We start from the raw sequence: 21,613 nt of genomic DNA, 5'->3' as shown, positions 1-21,613 counted from the left end.
GATGTAAGGGAAATTTCAATTGCTTTTTGAAAAGGTGAAACAGGAGCCTGTAGTGAAAACAAAATGAAGAGCCTGTTTCAGATGTGCATCCTGGAGGTCTGTCCACGCCACCTTCTTTCTCATCTGCAGCTGTTTTGGCCTCATCTTTTGACATCTGGCCAAGTCTAGCTTCCGTGGGTCTTGGGAGACAGGGATAGATGTTGAAGCTGGAAGCTGGAAGGGAGTCTGGTGATGCTGTTTTGATGAACTATTTGCTCAGACCCAGGAGACGGGTGTCCTATACTTAGAAATTCTTGCTCCGAGAACTTAGAGGAACATTCAGAGGAGGAAAAAGAAAAAAGAAAACTCTTTCTAGCTTAAGTCTTTCATCATTTAGAGTCAGGGGAATGGTGCTCCAGGTATTCTTTGGTCTGATAAGTAGATTTCCCATGGTAATTACTCTCTTTGCAATATCCCTCGAGGAAGCCCTGATTTGTCAGGCTCTCTGCCCAGGTCTCAGGAAGTCATTTCCTGGCAGGATTGAGCTGGAGCAGAGGCCCAGCGTTCAGAGCTTCTCTTATTCCTCTCAGGAACAGGTCATCCCCTGGCATCTGCTTGTGAGCTCTCCTCTTTCCCATCTCAAATTCTTCCCCTTTCTCATCCCATGCAGGGTCACATGCAACAAATCTGGCAGTCTAGGCTCTTTGCTAGAACAAAACACCTGCACAGCAAGGCAAATGAATAGTCTATATTTAACCTCTCACATTTCAGCATTAACACAGCTTCTGCAGACCACATTTTCCCCTGTTGTAAATAAACCCGATATTTCTTTTAACTGTCTCCCATGCGGAGAATGCTCTGTCCTTCCTCTGAGTTCCCTTAATCTCAGTAGAGTCACAGCTCCTCCTTGTGGTAAAAGGTCAAACGTGTGAAGACTCTGTCCCATGGTGGACCAAAGGCAGAAGTGGGGTAGAGCTCTTAGAAAAGGAGATATGTGGCCGGGTGCGGTGGTTCATGCCTGTAATCCCAACACTTTGGGAGGCCAAGGTGAGCAGATGATGAGGTCAAAACGCTGAGATCATCCCGGCCAACATGGTGAAACCCTTTGTCTACCAAAAATACAAAAATTATCTGGGTGTGGTGGCGCGTGCCTGTAATCTCAGCTACTCCAGAGGCTGAGGCAAGAGAATCACTTGAACCTGGGAGGTGGAGGTTGCAGTGCGCCAAGATCGCCCCTTTGCACTGCAGCCTGGGTGACACAAGAAAGCCTCGGTCTCAAAAAAAAAAAAAAAAAAAAAAGAAAGAAAGACAGAGAGGTTCACTTCTTCCTTTCTTCAAAAGGCTTCTAACTAAAATACAAACATACAAAATTGCACCTCACCTTTGACAAATATAAAAACTGGCTTTCGGAGTTAATAGACTAAGTTTTGCAGAACAACATTCCCACCGAAAACAACTAGAAAAACTTAATAAAATATAAAAATAAATGTTTGAAGACACTTGGAGCCACTGAGGCATTCAGAAATTAAGGGATTGGGACCTCAACGAGAAAAAAGAGATCTAACAGACCACTTTTGCCTCTAAGTCATTTGCCAATTGTATATCATTGGCTAAGTGGCTGACGAAAAAAGGGAAGACAGAGTGTAGCAGGCTTTGAGGAGCATCCACCACCTTTCTGATCTGGAGAACATTTACGTTCAGTGACTACTGAATAGGAGAGGAGCCTGGCAAAGACCCCAGGCCTTGATGCTGGGGGCAGAAGCAGGGATTGACTGAAAATGAGCACAAAGGAACTATCTGGGTGGGGAGGATGAAATGTTTTACAGCTGAATCAAGGTGATTGTTGCACAACTCCACAAATTTATCAGAATTCATTGAATTGCATACTTACAATAGCAAATATTATGTTATGCAATTTACACTTTGATTAAGCTGTTAAACTCCAAACATCTAGTTGGAACTTAAATGGCTAAGACCAAAGGCGAGCAGCCGTCATGCAGGATGAAGCTCAGCTCTGATCCAGCTCAGTCATAAGCTCAATTAAGGTGATCTGCCCCTGCTACAATTCCCAGCAGAAGCAAAAGTGAATCATTTGAGGAAGATGAAATCACTCAGAGCCTCAGATTATCTCTATAGTTTTTATATACAATATTTAGCATTCGAATAAATTACTAGTTGTGTGAGAAAACAAAATCACATGTCCAGAAACCAAACAGAGAAAACAAAAAAGAAACAGACCCAAACAGATTCAGATGTTAAAGTTATCCAAAACTGGCTTTCAAATGTTGGAGGTTAATATAGTCAACAAAGTAAATGACAAAATGTAGATTTTTAGCAGACAACTGGAAATTGTAGAAAGATTTAAGTGGAAATTCCAGAACTGAAATATACAAAATACCTAAAATTTAGAATTCAGTAGATATGTTTAAAACAGCAATAGTTTCTTAAATGAAACTCAAGAAGTTAATCTGGCTGCTCATGTTAAGTTGAAAGTGACAAATTCATTCCTGCCTCTGCCTCTAGATGTCTCTTGACTTTTGCTGCTGAATTCTGTTCCTGCACTGCCTGGCTTTATTCTTGCGATTCTCATGCTGGTCTAGACCTCTGTTGACCTTGAAATGGTGTAAAATGGTGTCCCAATATTAGACTCCATGTTTTCTACTCTCTTAACTTGTTATTTTGCGAGCTAGCATCATTAGCCCAAATGCATCACACCAGGTTGACAGGGTCATCAGATTGTTCTGCTCTTGACCACACGCTGAGCAAGACTCATTGATATTGAGGCCCTTGTACCAAGCCCCTTCTCTTTCTGAAGGTTCCCATGGGGACCCTCTATATTCTTGTGGAAATACCTGAACTCCCGCTCAGTAATCATCTTGCAATTCTGAGTCAAAATATGTTTTCCTAAACAACTAAAACAAAAAAAAAGTCTAATAAAAATGGCAAAATGGGAATAAAGAAAAGATACTGGTTATGTGGTCGTGTGCAATTGTCCTATACTCAGAGTCCACAGTCACGCCTTCTAGTATCTGTAAAAGTTCTTCAAATCCTACAGTATCTGACCATTTCTGCCCAAGATATCTTTGGGAATTTAATTTCAGATATCTGTCTATTTGGAGATGGCTGCAAGAACAAACCCAACCAGATACTTCCTTTTCTTAGACAGGAAGTGGGAGCTGGCGGCTGGGAGGGAGACAGATCTATGAGGGTTTTTGAACAGACTGGAGGTGTCTTTGTAAGGCTGTGGCTTCACTGCTGGCACAGAAGTACATGGCTGAGTCCTCCAGCTTTGTGGACTTGATCTTCAGAGTGAAATTTGATCCATCAGGCCTTTCAACTGAGAATCGATCATCGAACATTTCAGACTTGTCTGAGATCTCATCATTAACAAAGGAAACCAGAAACTCGACTTTCTGCCCCAAGATTTGTCTGTACCAATAGAAGTAGAAATGATTAGAGATGGGGACACACCGCAAGATCACTTCCTGTCCCATCTGTGTGACCTGATGGCTGGGAGTCTGGGTGACTTCAGGTTCTGTGTGTCCTGTGGGAAAAGAAGAAGATTAAGAGAATGGTTTAGAGCTGTCTTAGGTAAGTTCAAAGCAAGAATTTCCCAGAGTCCTAAGCATCAACCTGCTTTCAAGAGACTAAAAATTGCCCAGCATAGGAGGCGGGTATCCATGGCAGGATCACAGCAGGAATGAGGCCTCTCCTAGCTCAGGCATCTGGTCCTGTGGAGGAAATGAGTGGCATTTTGAGCTCCCATGACCCCACAGGCAAGGTCTGGCAGAGTTACTGGTGTCTGGGGCAACACCCACCATCCCTGGAGCGCCCTCTATAGGAGAGAGGAGGGATCCTTTGTGTTGGTGCGGAAACCTGACAGTGCAGGGCTCTGCTCAGCCCTGGGGTCTGATGGTGTGTGCAGGATTGAGGGCCATTACTAAGAGCAGTGCTGGAAGATATGGGGCTCAGCAAGGTAACCCTGAGTACAAAGTCCGGCTCAGAAAACCCAGGAGGTCTTCTTGTCTTATTACCTGCTGTGAGTAACAATTCAGGTGCAACAGACTCTACCACTGATAATGGATGCCAAGAAAACGTGGTATTAGGATTTAAAAGACAGAATGAAAAGAATCAAGCGTGAAAGTTTTAAATCCTGAGTGGAAGAGAGAAGCCAACAAGAAGTTGAAACTGCACATGCTCCTGAGAGAGTGAACTAGAGAACAATGATCCAAACCCCATGGGGAACTACTGTCCTCAGAGTTAAGCACTGATACAGCCACCTAAGGAGGAGATAGGGAAAAAATAAAGAAAGAAAAAAAAGAATAGAAAAGTTCTGACCTGCCGCAGTGCCTCACACTTGTAATCCCAGCACTTTGGGAGGCTGAGGTGAGCAGATCATGAGGTCAAGAGATCGAGACCGTCTTGGCCAACATGGTGAAATCCCATCTCTGCTAACAATACAAACATTAGCCAGTTGTGGTGGCAGTGCCTGTAGTCCCAGCTACCCGGGAGGCTGAGGAAGGAGAATCGCTTGAACCCAGAAGGCGGAGGTTGCAGTGAGCTGAGATCGGCTGCCCCACTGCATTCCAGCCTGGTGACAGAGTGAAACTCCATCTCAAAAACCAAACCAACCAAACAAACAAAAAAAACAAGAACAACAACAAAAAAAACCAAAGAAACAAAAACAATAGAAAAGGTCTGAGCACATTTGGAGCTGGGATGAGGGCTGTGATTCAGGGTCTAATTTGGGTGGAAAGAAAAGTCAGAAAAGGTTCATATTGGAAGGTGGATTGGTGTGGCCAGAGTATTAAATGCTTCACACAAGATTTCCCAGAGGCACAAACCAACTGGAAGATACTTGGAACAACTTAAACTTGACATCATCGGTCTTCCATTCAAGTTCAGGCACAGTCTTGTTCAAGACAAACTCAGGCCACAGGCTGCTGGTGTCAGGGCAATGTAGCATTGTTATATCCGATAAATGACAGTATTATGGTCTGAGATTTCTGCCGAGGTCCTATGGAATGCTGAACCAAGTGTTGAGGCTCTGCTGGACGCGTTGCCCCCACGGGTTCCTGTCGCACAGGGAGGCGATGATTCTGCAGGGCTGTGTCTTGGCTGCTGTGTCTTCGGGCTGCAGCGCGACCACATGAAGGCATAAGCGAGAGCTGTCAGGGCATTCAGGTGTAGAGTGATTTGGCACAGTCTCGTTTTCAATAATTCCTCTTAGTTGCAGTAAGACCTGAACTCCAGGGATTTCTTAGCTTTCTGTCTGTGCCAATACAAAGAATCATGTCCCAGATGTTGCTCATATTTCAGTGTCCTTTTACTCCCCATTCCTGTGACCAGGTATTTTGGTGTCTGGGTAATTCCAGTATCTGTGGGGTCTGTGAAAGTAAGAAGCAAATTCAGACTAAGCCCAGGACAGAGTCTTCTGGGGCAGTTCCATGAAAAAAGCCAAAAATCGAAGGACACAAATGTCCCACCTGTGCCCAGGATTCACCTGAGAAAAAGGATGACACCACAGTGGAGCCCGCGCACACCGCAGGGTCACATGGAGCGGGAAGGGGGGACCCTGAGTCTCCCTGCTTGGCGTTCTGATCCTATGGGTTTGCTTCCCTGGCCCTGAGACAGGGGCTGCTTGGGAAAGTCTGCTTCTGTTGGTGTCACTCTTAGTGTCTACAGCTCACACTTCCTCTTTCCCTTCCAAGCTTTGTGCCGGCACCTCAAGAGGTGGGTATAGACTAGCTTGTCAGGGTCAGGTGTGCAGGGAAGCTTCCTCAGATAGCTGATTTTTTCTTAGCAACTAACTGCCTGCCCTTCCCACAATGAATGACTGGGTCTCCCCTTCCTCTTTCTACTTGTGGCTCCCCTCCTCCCTGACACACAGACTCCTTACCTTTGGGCAGATGCCTTTACCATTCTTGTCTTGGACCCAGGACGAGCGCACTCCGGCTCCACTCCCTCATCTCGGTGAATTCCAGGAGGCCACCTCGCCTGGCTCAGCGGAGCCCTTCCCTGGGGCCAGCTGTGCATCATTTTAAGACCCAGTAATGTAATGCCAAGTAGGGAGGGAGCATCCTTCAGTGGGTGCTGAGGGGGCACGAGAGGAATAATCTGCGAACTCTACCCCCAGGGAGCATCTCACTTACTTAGGATGCCGGACCTGAACACAGACTAGAATAACAGAAGGCCCTAAGGGCATGAGCAGAGGGACTGCAGAGACAATGCTACGCAGGTCCAGGTGGAATGGATTCAGTGTCTTCATGTTGTCCACACATGGTCTCTCAACTAGCATAAGGAGCAAACTCTGATGCCAGAGCATTTGATTCCTTCCTTAGTCCTTTCCTCCCTCCTGCCTCTCTTCTCCTCCTTCCACTTGACTCAGGAATGTCCCTAAAGTCACAGTTCCTCCTGGAGGTGAAAGAGGCACATGGCCCTTGTCTCAGCCATCTGCCCCCAGTCCTCCAGATACAGCACTGGGAGCATAGATACACAAAGGGATTCCACAGGGGAACGCACAAAGCAAGAAGGCATTTGAAACCCTGAAGTAAAGGCTTAGCAACTCTAACTACCACCTACTGGTGAAATGCCTCCAACAGCCTCCACAAATACACTTAAGTTATCAAAAATAAATATGATCCAATAGGTATTTATGGAACACGTAACTATATGGCAGGCACTGTTTGAGGACCAGGAATAGAGCAGTGAATAAAAACAACTCTCATGGGCACATGGCCATTTTAACTTGTTCAAGAAGCTTTTGTGAATAATGTTCTCATCCTCTAAGTGCTTCAGGGATTCCAGGAGCTGATAAGACATGTTTGACATGTTTAAAGATAACATCTAATTTGGAAAGTTTTACAGGGTATGCTTTAGGAAGGTTAAAGTAATTGGTTTTTAGGTGCCTAAATCATTTCATATACTGACCTTCTCATTTCCTCATCCTTGAAATTTGGTTGTAGGGAGAGGCTGAAATAATTTTCCCCAACTGTCTACCCAGCTCTGAAACAATGTAAGCCAAGCAGGGTAGACTTCACCAAGCTGCTGTGCCAGAACCTTACATGCTTCATGGCTCCTATCAAAATACTTTACAGAGTGCAGGTGCTTAATATATGTTTGCTTAATTGCTCAATGGATAGATGGGTGGAATGGAAAACAGTAAAATCCACAGGTAAAAGGTAGGTCTAAGCACTTAAAAATTGTGTTTCTAATGTGCTGCGGTTGGCATTGGTATATTTGTATCTGTAAATCTACAGAAATCAGGTCATAGTCTCAGTATGTAAGGTTGGAATGTAACTGATAAAAATAATTTTTATTTCAAAGGTTTTATTAATAAATGATAAATTTTCAATGTTGATGAAGCATTGTCCAAAGGAGATATGCAAATAGAGGGATTGTTAATTCTTAAATTCTCCTTCCTGTCAGGGTCCCCATCATTCTTTGAGCATTTTCTTGCTTGATGGCACAAGGGATTCTAGGCTTTTCCTGCCTGTCTTGGTATCTACTATTTGTCCAAAAGTCCTGGTTCCTTCTCACGGACAGTAGTATTTAGAAAACAGAATATGGACACTAGATGTTTTGGGGTGCTTTTGGGGTGAACTACCCTTAGGCATCACAGTGGATAGAGCTGTACATACACATGTATTTTCACAGTATACATATATTTACAGGTATCTTTAATTCCTGTCTATACATATTGAGAAGTGATGAGTTCACACTAGTTCCCTTCCAATATTATTAGGTTTATTGTTGTGTTCCACTGTTCTCTCTTTCCACATTTGCAACTCCCTTATCCAACACTGAGAAGTTTGATTCTGTTAACTTTACAGATTTACATATTTGATCAGTCCCTTTGCTTGTAACTACGTGTATGCTATGGCTGCCACCACCACTCCCTTGTAAATGGCCTCATCCCTCCATTCAAGTTCTGACTTCCTGTACCAGGGAGACCACCTAGGAGAGGTGAAACTCTCCTTCTCTCAGTCCAATTTGTGACATACCACACAAGGGATGCCTTGCCCTATGCAGTGTCCTTTGCAATTTGCCGGGGCTTCCACAATCTGCAGGAGGCTGCTTTCCACACCCCATTTGGACTCCACCCCACTTTTGGGGAGACACTTTCCACATGCTGCATGGTCTCTATCTCCTTCCAACAGACCTCCCTTCTAGGCAGACACAAAGAAATGCACGTTATTCTTCTATATTCATGTCACTGTGTGTTTATTGCATAACTTGAGGCACCTGACATGGGCAATGAGCAGGGAAGGCCTCAGGACCTTTTAGGAAGATCTTCTTAGTGTACAGGGTAATGGTTGCTGCTAATGAGCTTGTTTGTAGTTGATTCGTCTGGGCTTCCCTGAGCCCTGTGTAGCTCTATGATTCTTCACCTCGTTTTTCAGGGAGGAATGCCAATTTTGTGGTTCTAAAAATCCTAGGGTTTTCCTTCCATACTAACACCCGTTGATGTAAGTACTTGTCTCCCTTACTCAATTGGATCTTCCTAAGGTCACCGGCTGTATCTTAATCACTTTCTCTTTTCTCCTTCCTCATGCAACCACCCACTTTACGTGCCAGCATTTGCAGAACACCTTAAAGGTGCAACAGCAGCTGCTCCAGATAGCCCACCACATGCCTCTTTCCATTCTCTCCCTTCAAAGTGGGAGCTGGGGGTCCCCTTCCAATATTTTCAGGTGCACAGACATTCTAATCACCTCTCATTCATCTTGCTAGGACCAAAGGCTTGAGAACCACAACCAGATGTTTTCTTCTCAGCATTCGAAGGCCTGTCTGAAGACTCGGTTCAAGGACTGATCCTATGCTCTGTTCTGGTTACTGAACACCCATTGACCACAGATATATAGAAGGACCCTGATTGCAATGGGTACCATGTGAAAGGGGAAAATAAGTCAATACAAATGAAAAAAACCCATAGGACATACATCCTTGTTTTCAGTGTGTGTGAATATTCTAGATGGTGAGACTGAGCCAACATTGAGATGACACAGCTTTTTAAAACCATGGATGATATTTGACTGATCATCAAGTAATGTGGCACAAACTATTCTCATCAGCATTCAAAGACTATGTAGAAAACCAGTTATCAGTTGGGAATTGATGCAATAACAGAAGGTTTTTTTGAAGGAGACTTCAAGACAGATCTTAGAGCAATCCACCTAGTCCTGTTCCAACTATTTTTTTTCTAAGAAACTATTTCTGCTGGATTGTCTAGAAAGAAGCCAGCATCAGCTTTGACTACTAGCACCGGGCATGCTATGCCCCAGGAATGGGGAGACACTTTTGAGATTTCCTTTCACAATGTGTAGCTGCTAACTAAAGAGAAAAATGTATATTAGTTGGGCTAGGGTTTTCACTTACCCGACTCATCTTTAACTATTTTAGAACCTACAATCTTCTTTTGGCTTTGTTGACTACTTACCTTCTTATTATGCCTCTCCTGATCCTATGTCCACAAGGTATAGGACCGAGAGCAAAAGATTCAAAGCTCTAAGGAGACGATTTTCTGGCTCGACAGAAGGAAGAATTTTCCAGAAGGTACTGTAGTCTCCTGTCCAGAATAGAGGCTGGGTGACTATTGGTGAAGATGTTTTAGACAAGGCTTAAGTGCCCAATGCAGCAAAGAAGAAGCTTAGCATTTACTCTAGCCCAGAGACAGTGTCATAAACTGGAGATTTTAACATACAATATTTTCTTCAGAAGCTCATAATCCAGTTGAAGAAATGGATAAGGAAATCAAAGCCTGCAACAAAATTGAAAAGTTATAGCAACATACACAGCATTTTAAAAGGGCACCAAAAAGGAATAGAACTGGTTTGCCTCTAATAAATTGGGGCATTATAAGGGTGGAGTTAGGGGAGGGCATTGAGAATAATGAGAATAAAGTGGCAAAAGTAGTCCTTCAAGTGTCAGTCTGGAGAGGAAATCCAGTGGTGAGCTGAGATCTGAAACCGACAAGGAGACTTCCAGCCGAGGGAAGGAGAGTGGATGAGTCAGGAAGCTTCTAGACCATGATCTACGGGCTCTGCAGCAAGGGGAGCAGACAGAGGCACGTTTGCTGCCTGAAGGGTTCAGAGAAGGTGTCTGTGCACATTTGGAGCTTTGATCAGAGCTAGAATCCACAGTCTAGCTTTGAGTGTTAAAAGGAGAAATTAAGGAATAGACAAGCAGGAATATAGAATAATAGAAGTGGTGAAAATAGATACATATTTCTCAAACCCATTTCTCAAAGGGTGAGTCTCCTACTGTCTTCTCCAGTTGGCTTCTGAACTGGGACCCTTGTCTGGAAATTCCTTCTCTGATTTCCCAATGCTCAGTGCTGCTTGACTCTGCATGACAAAAACCTATAACGAAGGGAACCCTTGGTCTCAAAGAAGAGTCATGGAAACCACTGAGCATGAAGTGTCAGGAGAACTCGGCTCCTTACAGGACGGTGTCTGGCTCAGTGCAGGGTGTGACGCGGTGGTGACACAGGTGATTGCTTGGAGGGTTCTTATGTAACCTTAAGCTAAACAATCTTTTTACAGGATGCTTGCTTTATTTCATGATTTCTTTTTTTCCTTCTTTTGTCTTTTCTTTTTATTTTTTTTGAGATGGAATCTCGCTCTGTTGTCCAGGCTGGAGTTCAGTGGCGCAATCTCGGCTCACTACAACCTCCACATCCTAGGCTCAAGCGATTCTTCTGCCTCAGTTTCCTGAGTAGCTGGAAAGGCATGCACTAGCAATGCTGACCACATGCTGGGGCTCCCTAAAAGGGAGGGCAAAGTTGAAGTAGACCCTAGCTAATGATATATTCAACCCTCCCAGAATAAAACCCAATACTATTTCCAAGAAATAACATAATACAGAGCCTCGAGCCTATGTTGTCCACAATGCTTCACATAAAGTCTTTCTAATTTTTCATGTAGGATATTTAGAAGTCTCCTAATTCTTCATGCCACCCAAAAATCTATCTCCTTTCTGATCCATACTACTACCAGTGTTCCTGTACCAAAATACCAGTTTCGTCATGTTGTTTCACTTGGAGTAGGACCAATGTCTCACCGCTGCCTAGAGATTTGTGTCCAAAGTCCTTTCAGGTCTCCGGATATCCCTAGTCTCCTAACTATTGCCTACTCTTGAGGAGAGTTCAAGATGACCTTCATCAGAATTGGGAGAGACGCTTGCTGGTCACCCTTCTTGAAGAGAAGGAGCCTACAATGCACAAGGCTGCCTCCACTAGCTTCTCCTCAACACTTTCCAGTTTACCTATTGCCATGGAATTTCATGCCTCTCCAAATACTTTTCTGTTAAATAAAGTACTTACTGATCATCAGAATTGTCTCTTGATCTTAGAAATATTTCCTTCCCCCTCCTTTATGCTTGTGCTCATCAACCATTTTTAGCAATCATGTGTTTTTGATCATAATGTTATATAAAATATGAACCCATGTGTGCAGCACAGAAAGACAAGAAATGGTTTCCTCCACCAGTTCAGATCTTCAGTGCATGGGACAGGCTCCGTTTTTGTTTGTGGAGCCCTAATACTTCAGTGGCTTTGTTGTGAAACCCTGCTCCAGCTGAGAAACAATTCTGTGAGACTTTGTGTGCATAAAATAGAGGATTTCTCCACTGGGTGTACTACGGCTGTACTACAGACTGAAACTCCATCAGAGGCCATCAGACAGTGGAGACTGGAGCCTTGGGTGCAGGTGCACACACTGGCCCACAGCTTCCTGGCTGAGCCGGGAGGTTTGTGCACAGGGATGCGGTGACTCTGCAGAGTTGTGTCTTGGCTACTGGCACAGAAATACACAGCAGAGTCACCAAGCTCCAGGGACTTGATGTGAAGAATTAAACGAGCTTTGTCTGGAGAGTCAGGTGAGAAGCGATTTGAAACTGTTTCATTTATAAAGAGCTGCTTGTTATTGTAGCTAAACATTATCTTCAGCAATTTCTTAGAGTCCTGCTTATACCAATACATAGCATCATGGCCCAGATTTTGTTCACATTTAACGGACTCCTCCTTTCCTGTCTGTGTGACCAGGTATTTTGGAGTCTGGGGAACAGCTGTGTCCAAGGAACCTGCAAAGGAAAGAAGTAGAATTCAGGCAAATCCCAGGAGGTAGCCTGCTGTTGTTGTCATGGTGAAAAGACTTAGGGACTCCAACAGGATGATGTCACCTGGGCCCAGGACTCACCTGCTTGGAGGAGGCAGAGGGCCACACAGCAGAGGAGCCTGCAGCCCATGGCAGAGTCAGGCAGACCAGGCAAGGCCTGGGGCAGGATTCTGGTGTGCAGTGGTGAGAAGTCTAGGCTGTGCTTTCCACTGCCGCTGAGAGGGGCTGCACCAGTGAGGTCACAGCCTGTAATCATTTCCCCATTCCCAGACTGTCCTCTAGCATGGCTCCTCCTTTTCATGCCCTGCACTTGCTGCTTTAAAAGTTTTTGAAATTTCTGGGAAAAGTTGAGAGGGTTGAACTGTGGCCTCCAGGATGTGTCTCTGACAGTCATTCCTGTGCCATCAGCCCCCTCCCTCCCTGCTTCTTACCCGGGATTGACCACTCCCTCCCTTCCTCTCCCTTTCATGCCCTTCCCTCAGAGTCAGGCTGCTGTTCCTCTCTGGATCCTTTGCTTCCCCTTCACAATAATACAGGACATTGTTTTGCTCTCTTGAATCTTTGCAAAGATTAATTCTGATTAATGGTCAGTGGTTCCCTTTTTTCAGGAAAGACTGGCCTGAGATTTCACCTGAGTACCAGCTACAGCCACCTAACCCACATGACTGTGATGCTAGTTCAGAGAAAACCCTGTTGAAGGGTCATTGTTGGGAGTGAACTGCAGCCCTATTCCCTCTGATGTCCTTATCTGTCCAAGGGACAGATCTATGAGGAAACAGGAGGGTGCTGGACAACATGCAGTTACTGTGTGCTGTGACTGAATGGTGATAAAGGTAAACAACAGGGTTGTTGCGGAAAACAAATGCAGGTGATGGTACTGCTCTTGAGTTGTCTGCAGATAATCCTCCTTGTTGGTACAAAGTTTGCAACTCAAGCTTATAGCAGAGTTTCTCAATTTCAGCCCGAGTGCCATGTTGGATCAGGTGATTGTTGGTTGTAGAGGGCCGTCCTGTTCAGCTAGGATGCTTAGCGGCATCCTTGGGCCCTACCCGCCTGATGCCAATGTGACAACACAACATGCCTTTGTGTTTTCTGGATTATCCCCTGTTGAGGACCCCGTCCCCTTTATTCTTGCCCATGCTACTCCCCTCCTCTGCCAGCCATCAAACATCCAACCTTGGGGGTGTGGCAGGGCCGCAGCTCCTCCTGCTCTGGTCAGCAAGGTCCAGCACTTAGATCTCAATGCCTCTGTCAGTGACCCCAGGGCAGGAACCTCCAGGAGGAAAACCAGGGACTAGCACAGCCAGAATGGCATTTCACACACACATACACACACACACTTCGGTAGTGTTGTCATCTACAGGTGAATCCCCTGCAAACACAGACCCTGATGGTTCATTTGTGATTTACTAAACACAGAACTTGAACTAAACAAAAGAAAAATGACCACCATCCTTCTTGGAACGTCAAGCATGCTTTATTTGTTTATAGTCATTGAATGTCTACTTAGTACCAAGCATGAGTAAACTATATTCTCACTCTCATGATGCTTATAATCCAATAGGAGCAAAAACACATTCACACATTACCTGTAGACTAAGAATATGAAATGCATGTTACATGGAGGCCAGCAATATAGTTACTGCTTGCATTTAAATACTTTTTTAAAAGCATCCCGTTTCCTGATCTATGAAACAGTGGGCAGAAGTAAATAATTTTCAACATTCTGTCTAGTTCTAAAATTCTGTGAACATAAGCAGGTACTCCGCTAGATGTGGGTCTTATTCGGTACTTACCTCATTGCACCACACAGCTGACATGGGAAGCTTTTCTAATGAGGAAAGGAAGGAAGGGAGGGAAGATAGTGAAATGACAAGAGGCTGTATACAACGGTGATGATGATAACTATATAAAGATGTAACCACTCTTAAAGAGTAGACTTTAAATAAATATGTATCTCAGTATTTTACGCAAGAGTTTGTACCAAATCAGGTGGACAGCATCTGGGAGAGGCACTGGAACGAAACTGATAGAAAGAAACTAGCCTCACATGAGGCAATGTTAGTTCTGGGTATTGTTTTGTTTTGTATTTTACAGGAGACATGAAAAGCAAAAGTGTTTTATTGCCCTTCAAGAATTGTCTAGGCCGGGCGCAGTGGCCCATGCCTGTAATCCCAGCACTTTGGGAGGCTGAGGCGGGCGGATCACTAGGTCAGGAGATCGAGACCATCCTGGCTAACATGGGGAAACCCCGTCTCTACTAAAAATACAAAAAAATTAGCTGGGCTTGGTGTCTGGAGCCTGTAATCCAAGCTATTCAGGAGGCTGAGGCAGGAGAAGGCGTGAACCCAGGAGGCGGAGCTTGCAGTGAGCCAAGATTGTGACACTGCGCTCCAGTCTGGACGACAGAGCGAGACTCAGTCTCAACGGGGAAAAAAAAAAAAAAAAGGAATTGTCCAAAGGATAAAAAGGAACAAATAAATTGATCATGTATGTATTTTCTGACAGGGCCCACTATGCTGCAGTAGGGGAAAAAAGCTACAGAAGGGAGAGAGGATAGACGCTTAGATCCCTGGGAAGAGCCAGGCTTCCAACAAGAAAGTCAAAGAAGGAAGAAAATATAATAACTTTATCATGGATATAACTTAATCCACAAAAAGGCGGACAGTTGTAGGGGCAAAGGGAATGAGACAAAAGGCTGCAGAAGAACCAGAACACGTCGAACTGAATGATACCACAATGCATATTTTGAACATGGGTCATATTTTTGGCTGCCCTATAGTTAAACCTCGTCTTATATTTGGGCAATTCCCCCAAAGTTTGCGTCTTAGCGAGAAAGGCAAGTGTGTTGATATGTTTACAAGCAAAATCTTCCACCCTTCTAGAGTCAAAATCTCCATCTCCGCCTCTTCTTTTTACACTTGTCATGAGGAAACCACTCCACCTGGCAGAGCTGTCTCCCTCCTCCAGCTCTCCAAGAACTCACGGGAAAACCATGCTGTCTGCTCTGGTGGAATAGAACGGACAATCTCTTGTGCCCAATTATGTCATATTTAGTTTCCTGAGCAGAATCTTATGTCGATTTCATGTCATCTGATTCTGTCTCTCTCTTCACTGATGCTCATCACTGGGTTTCCAGGTCTGCAGCGGGACAAGGGCCATGGTTTCACTTCCATTCGACACAGCTGGCTGCTTGTTACTGGAGACAATGACCCTGATTTAAAACAATTCTTTCAAGCTGACAAAAACATACAAAAGTCAACATGCATCTCAGCTCATGGGATCATAACTCTGCAGGTCGACCAGCAGCTGCCAGTTTTCCAAATGAAATTCAGACCAAAGCCAGATAAGACATCCTGTCACAGGCCATGTGTCCTTCACCTTTGTGAAGCGTCAGTTCATGCTATTTGCCTGTTGAGTTATTAAAATCGCTTGTCCACTTAAAATATTTGCATTTATTATTTCTATTATTATATGGATCACAAATGTTTAATCTGTAGTCCTTTGTTAGCGACAATTAACATAAATTAAATGCAATGCCATGATGGATAGAGATTGTTTATTAACAATGAGAAATGATTATACGTCATCTTACTTTTGTTGCTGAGAAGAAGTTCTAGATTTTTTGTGAGGGTAGGAGTTTGAAAAGCCAAGGGGTACCTTGACTCTCCAACTCTTACGGTAGTCACTTTAAATATTTAATATTGAGCTTAGAAGTGTGTGTTTCGCATAGTCTACTTTTATAACTTTTAGTACATTCGAAAATGGCTCATACTACAGAAAGTTAAGAAATTTAGAATCTAGCATGTAGAAATGAGTTTCCTACCTTCAATACATTCTTTTCTTCCATTCCAAGATAAACTGCAAAATTAACCTCCACAGCACGGCTAATGGTTTTCCTGTTAAACTGTCTGCCTAGACTTTCACTTCCAGGCAGCATGCTAGAATATATCTGGTAGAGTATAGAGATACTCTGAAGCTCCATCCTAATGAATAGCTAGAGCCTATATGAAATGTATCTTTCCTGTATTTTTGGATTTCCAAGAAGTAAGGGAAATTTCAACTGCTTTTTGAAAAGGTGAAACAGGAGCCTGTAGTGAAAACAAAATGAAGAGCCTGTTTCAGATGTGCATCCTGGAGGTCTGTCCACGCCACCTTTTTTCCCATCTCCAACTGTTTGGCATCATCTTTTGACATCTGGACAAGTCTAGCTTCCGTGGGTCTTGGGAGAAGGGATAGATGTTGAAGCTGGAAGCTGGAAGGGAGTCATGATGTTGTTTTGATAGAACCATTTGCTCAGACCCAGGAGACAGGTTTCCTATCCTTAGAAACTCTTGCTCCAAGAACTTAGAGGAACATCCAGAAGAGGAAAAAGAAAAAAAAAATACCCTTTCTAGCTTAAGTCTTTCATCATTTAGAGTCAGGGGAATGGTGCTCCAGGTATTCCTTGGTCTGATAAGTAGATTTCCCTTGGTAATTACTCTCTTTGCAATATCCCTCGAGGAAGCCCTGATTTGTCAGGCTCACTGCCCAGGTCTCAGGAAGTCATTTCCTGGCAGGATTGAGCTGGAGCAGAGGCCCAGCGTCCAGAGCCTCTCTTATTCCTCTCAGGAAGGGGTCCTCCCTAGGCATCTGCTTGTGAGCTCTCCTCTTTCCCAGCTCCCCCTTCCTCATCCCATGTAGGGCCACATGCAACAAATCTGGCAGTCTAGGCTCTTTGCTAGAACAAAAGCACCTGCACAGCAAGGCAAATGAACAGTCTGTATTTAACCTCTCACATTTCAGCATTAACACAGCTTCTGCAGACAATATTTTCCCCTGTTGCAAATAAACCCGATATTTCTTTTAACTGTCTTCCATCCAGAGAATACTCTGTCCTTCCTCTGAGTTCCCTTAATCTCAGTGGAGTCACAGCTCCTCCTTGTGGTAAAAGGTCAAACATGTCAAGATTCTGTCCCATGGTGGACCAAAGGCAGCAGGGATGTTGAGGTCTTAGAAATAGAGATATGCAGCCAGGCATGGTGGCTCATGCCTGTAATCCCAACACTTCGGGAGTCCAAGGATGGCAGATCATGAGCTCAAGAGGCCGAGACCATCCTGGCCAACATGGTGAAACCCTGTCTCTATTAAAAATATAAAAATTACCCGGGTATGGTGGCATGCGCCTGTAATCCCAGCTAGTCTGGAGGCTGAGGCAGGAGAATCACTTGAATACGGGAGGCAGAGGTTGCAGTGTGCCGAGATCGCCCCAGTGCACTCCAGCCTGGGCAACATGAGCGAGAATCCATCTCAAAAAGGAAAAAAGAAGATAAAAACGGGAAATCAGAGGGGTTCACTCCTTCCTTTCTTCAAGAGGCTTCTACCTAAAATAAAAACATGCAAAATTGTACCTCACCTTTAACAAATATAAAAACTGGCTTTCAGAGTTAACAGACTGAATTTTTGCAGAACAACATTCCCACCAAAAACTAGATAAACTTAACAAAATACAAAAATAAATGCTTGAAAGCACTTGGAGCTACTGAGGCAGTAAGAACCTAACGGACTGGGATCTCAAGGAGAAAGGAGAGATCTAACAGACCACTTTTCCCTCTAAGTCATTTGCCAATTTTATATCACTGCCTAAGTAGCTGAGGAAAAAAAGGGAAGACTGAGAGTGTAGCGGGTTTGAGGAGCATCCACCACCTTTCTGGTCTGGAGAACATTTATGTTCAGTGACTACTGAATCAGAGAGGAGCCTGGCAAAGACCCCAGGCCTTGGTGCTAGGGGCAGAAGCAGGGATTGATTGAAAATGAGCACGAAGGAACTTTCTGGGTGGGGAGGATGAAATGTTTTACAGCTGGATCAAGGTGATTGTTGCACAACTCCACAAATTTATCAGAATTCATTGAATTGCACACTCACAATGGGCAAATATTATGTTATGTAATTTACACTTTAATTAAGCTGTTACACTCCAGACATCTAGTTGGAACTTAAATGGCTAAGACCAAAGGCGAGCAGCCATCACGGAGGCTGAAGCCCAGCTCTGATCCAGCTCAGTCATCAGCTCAATTAAGGTGATCTGCCCCTGCTACAATTCCCAGCAGAAGCAAAAGTGAATCATTTGAGGAAGATGAAATCACTCAGAACCTCAGATTATCTCTATAGTTTTTATATACAATATCCAGCATTCAAATAAATCACTAGTTGTGTGAGAAAACAAAATCACATGCCCAGAAACCAAACAGAGAAAACAGAAAAAAGAAACAGACCCAAACAGATTCAGATCTTAAAGGTATCCAAAACTGGCTTTCAAATGTTGGAGGTTAATATAGTCAACAAAGTAAATGACAAAACGTAGAATTTTAGCAGACAACTGGAAATTGTAGGAAGATTTAAGTGGAAATTCCAGAACTGAAATATACAAAATACCTAAAATTTAGAATTCAATAGATATGTTTAAAAGAGCAATAGTTTATTTAATGAAACTCAAGAAGTTAATCTGGCTGCCTCATGTTAAGTTGAAAGTGACAAATTCATTCCTACCTCTGCCTCTAGATGCCTCTTGACTTTTGCTGCTGAATTCTGTTCCTGCACTGCCTGGCTTTATTCTGGGGATTCTCATGCTGGTCTAGACCTCTGTTGACCTTGAAATGGTGTAAAATGGTATCCTAATATTAGACTCCATGTTTTCTACTCTCTTAACTTGTTATTTTGTGAGCTAGCGTCATTAGCCCAAATGTAGCACACCAGGGTGACAGGGTCATCAGATAGTTCTGCTCTTGACCACATTCTGAACAAGACCGATTGATACTGAGTTCCTTGTACCAAGCCCCTTCTCCTTCTGAAGATTTCTGTGGCAATCCTCTGTATTCTCATGGGAATACCTGCACTCCCACTCCATAATCATCTCGCTATCCTGGGAGTTAAAATATGTTTTCCTAAAAAACTAAAACAAAAAAATTCTAATAAAGATGCAAAATGGGAATAGGGAGAAGATACAGGTTACTTGGTCGTGTACAATTCTCCCATATTCAGAGCCCACCATCACACTCTGTAGTATCTGTAAACATTTTTCAAATCCTACAGCATCTGGCCATTCCTGTCCAACATATCTTTGTTAATTCAATTTCGGATATCTGTTTATTTGGAGACGGCAGCAAGAACAAACCCAACCAGAGACTTCCTTTTCTTAGACAGGAAGTGGGAGCTGTCGGCTGGGAGGGAGGCAGATCTATGAGGGTTTTTGAACAGGCTGGAGGTGTCTTTGCAAGGCTGTGGCTTCACTGCTGGCACAGAAGTACATGGCTGAGTCCTCCAGCTTTGTGGACTTGATCTTCAGCGTGAAATGTACTCCATCAGACCTTCCAACTGAGAATCGATCATCAAATATTTCAGACTGCTCTGAGATCTTACCATTATAGAAGGAAACCAGAAACTCGACTTTCTGCCCCAAGATTTGTCTGTACCAATAGAAGTATAAGTGATTAGAGATGGGGACACACCGCAAGATCACTTCCTGTCCCATCTGTGTGACCTGATGGCTGGGAGTCTGGGTGACTTCAGGTTCTGTGTGTCCTGTGGGAAAAGAAGAAGATTAAGAGAATGGTTTAGAATTGTCTTAGGTAAGTTCAAAACAAGAATCTCCTAGAGTCCTAAGCATCGACCTGCTTTCAAGAGACCAAAAATTGCCCAACATAGGAGCCAGGTATCCATGGCAGGATCACAGCAGGAATGAGGCCTCTCCTAGCTCAGGCATCTGGTCCTGTGGAGGAAATGAGTGGCATGTTGAGCTCCCATGGACCCCAGGCAAGGTCTGGCAGAATTGCTGGTGTCTGGGGCAACACCCACCATCCCTGGAGCGCCCTCTATAGGAGAGAGGAGGGATCCTTTGTGTTGGTGCAGAAACCTGACAGTGCAGGGCTCTGCTCAGGGGTCTGACAGTGTGTGCAGAACTGAGGGCCGTTAATTATTAAGAGCAGTGCTGGAAAATACGGGGCTTAGCAAGGTAACCCTGAGTACAAAGTCCAGCTCAGAAATTCCAGGAGGTCGCCTTCTCTTATTACCTGCTGTGAGCAACAGTTCAGGGGCAACAGACTCCATGGCTGATAATAGATGCCGAGAAAACTTGGTATTATGATTAAAGAGACAGAAGGAAAAACAATCAAGTTTGAAAGTTTTAAATCCTGAGTGGAAGAGAGAAGCCAACAAGAAGTTGAAACTCTGCACATGCCCCAAGGAGAGTGAACTAGAGAACAATGATGCAAACCCCATGGGGAACCACTGTCCTCAGGGTCGGGCATGATACAGCCACCTGAGGAGGGCATTGGGTATTCTTTATTTAAAAAAAAACAAAAGGAGCTGCCGGGTGCGGTGGTTCACGCCTGTAATCCCAGCACTTTGGGAGCCCGACGGGGGCAAATCAAGGAGTTAAGAGTTTGAGACCATCCTGGCCAACATGGCAAAACCACGTCTCTACTAAAAATACAAAAATTAGCCGGTTGTGGTGGCAGGCGCCTGTCATTCCAGCTACCCGGAAGGCTGAGGCAGGAGAATCGCTTGAACCTGGGAGGTGGAGGTGGCAGTGAACCGAGATAACGCCTCTGCACTACTCCAGCCTGGTGACAGAGTGAGACTTCATCTAAAAACAAACAAACAAACAAAAAACAAAAGAAAAGGTCTGAGCAGATTTTGAGCTGGGATGAGGGCTGAGATCCAGGGTCTAACTTGGGTGGAAAGATAAGTAAAAAAGGTTCATATTAGAAGGCAGATTGGTGTGGCCAGAGTGTTAAATGCTACACACAAGATTTCCTGAGGCACAAACGAACTGGAAGATACTTGGAACAACTTAAACTTGACAGCATCTGTCCTGCATTCAAGTTCAGGCACAGTCTCATTCAAGACAAAGTCAGGACGTGGGCTGCAGGTGTCTGGGCAATTGTCACATCCAATAAATGACAGTATTATAGTCTGAGATTTCTGCCGAGGCCCTCCGGAATGCTCAACTGAGTGTTGAGGCTCAGCTGGACATGTTGCCCCCACGGGTTCCTCACTAGACACAGGAGGTTTGTGCATAGGGAGGCGATGACTCTGCATAGGGAGGCGATGGCTGCTGGTACAGAGATTCACAGCTGAGTCTTCTAGCTGCAGTATGACCACATGAAGGTGTACACAAGAGCTGTCGGCATTCAGGTGTGACACTGTGTTGGCACAGTCTCATTTTGAATGAGTTCCTTATAGTTGTAGTGAAACATGAACTGCAGGGATTTCTTAGCTTTCTGTCGGTACCAGTACATAGAATCATGTCCCAGATGCTCACGTTTCATTGTCCTTTTACTCCTCATTGCTGTGACCAGGTATTTTGGTGTCTGGGTAATTCCAGTATCTGTGGGGCCTGTGAAAATAAGAAGCCAAATTCAGACTAAGCCTAGGACAGAGTCTTCTGAGGCAGTTCCATGAAAAAAGCAAAAAATCCAAGGACAGAAATGTCCCACCTGTGCCCAGGACTCACCCGAGACAATGGACCACACCACAG

The 21,613-nt window shown here is 44.3% G+C and overlaps 1 protein-coding gene and 2 gene segments (V, D, J or C); all 3 read right to left on the bottom strand.

The window, feature by feature from the left end:
• Positions 1-3,030: 3,030 nt before the first annotated feature.
• Positions 3,031-3,764, bottom strand: LOC105533552. The segment is given in 2 exon segments: positions 3,031-3,523; positions 3,613-3,764. Coding segments are annotated over 2 exon segments (393 nt in total).
• Positions 3,765-4,996: 1,232 nt separating this feature from the next.
• On the bottom strand, positions 4,997-12,255 carry LOC105533563. The gene is made up of 5 exons (XM_011972034.1): positions 12,177-12,255; positions 11,618-12,060; positions 9,358-9,442; positions 5,264-5,366; positions 4,997-5,147 (listed from the first exon to the last, which is right to left on the bottom strand). Exons 1-5 carry the CDS (start codon positions 12,223-12,225, stop codon positions 4,997-4,999), a joined length of 831 nt encoding a protein of 276 aa, XP_011827424.1. The 5' UTR covers positions 12,226-12,255.
• Positions 12,256-19,312: 7,057 nt separating this feature from the next.
• On the bottom strand, positions 19,313-19,812 carry LOC105533562. The segment is given in 2 exon segments: positions 19,313-19,656; positions 19,746-19,812. Coding segments are annotated over 2 exon segments (393 nt in total).
• Positions 19,813-21,613: the final 1,801 nt, after the last annotated feature.

This window comes from Mandrillus leucophaeus, unplaced genomic scaffold (assembly GCF_000951045.1).
Source record: "Mandrillus leucophaeus isolate KB7577 unplaced genomic scaffold, Mleu.le_1.0 Scaffold1260, whole genome shotgun sequence".
NCBI classification, from domain to species: domain Eukaryota; kingdom Metazoa; phylum Chordata; class Mammalia; order Primates; family Cercopithecidae; genus Mandrillus; species Mandrillus leucophaeus.
The sequence above is the reverse complement of the archived record's forward strand: the minus strand, read 5'-3'. Positions and strand labels throughout refer to the sequence as shown.

What these genes read in the sequence shown, in the direction of transcription:
- LOC105533563 (XM_011972034.1), bottom strand. Translation starts at nt 12,225, where the DNA reads ATGGGCTGCAGGCTCCTCTGCTGTGTGGCCCTCTGCCTCCTCCAAGCA. An exon ending in CCTCTGCCTCCTCCAAGCAG is followed by an intron (nt 12,061 to 12,176) that starts GTGAGTCCTGGG and finishes TTTCCTTTGCAG; the next exon opens with GTTCCTTGGACACAGCTGTT. An exon ending in AATAGTTAAAGATGAGTCGG is followed by an intron (nt 5,367 to 9,357) that starts GTAAGTGAAAAC and finishes TTACTTTCACAG; the next exon opens with ACCCCACAGATACTGGAATT.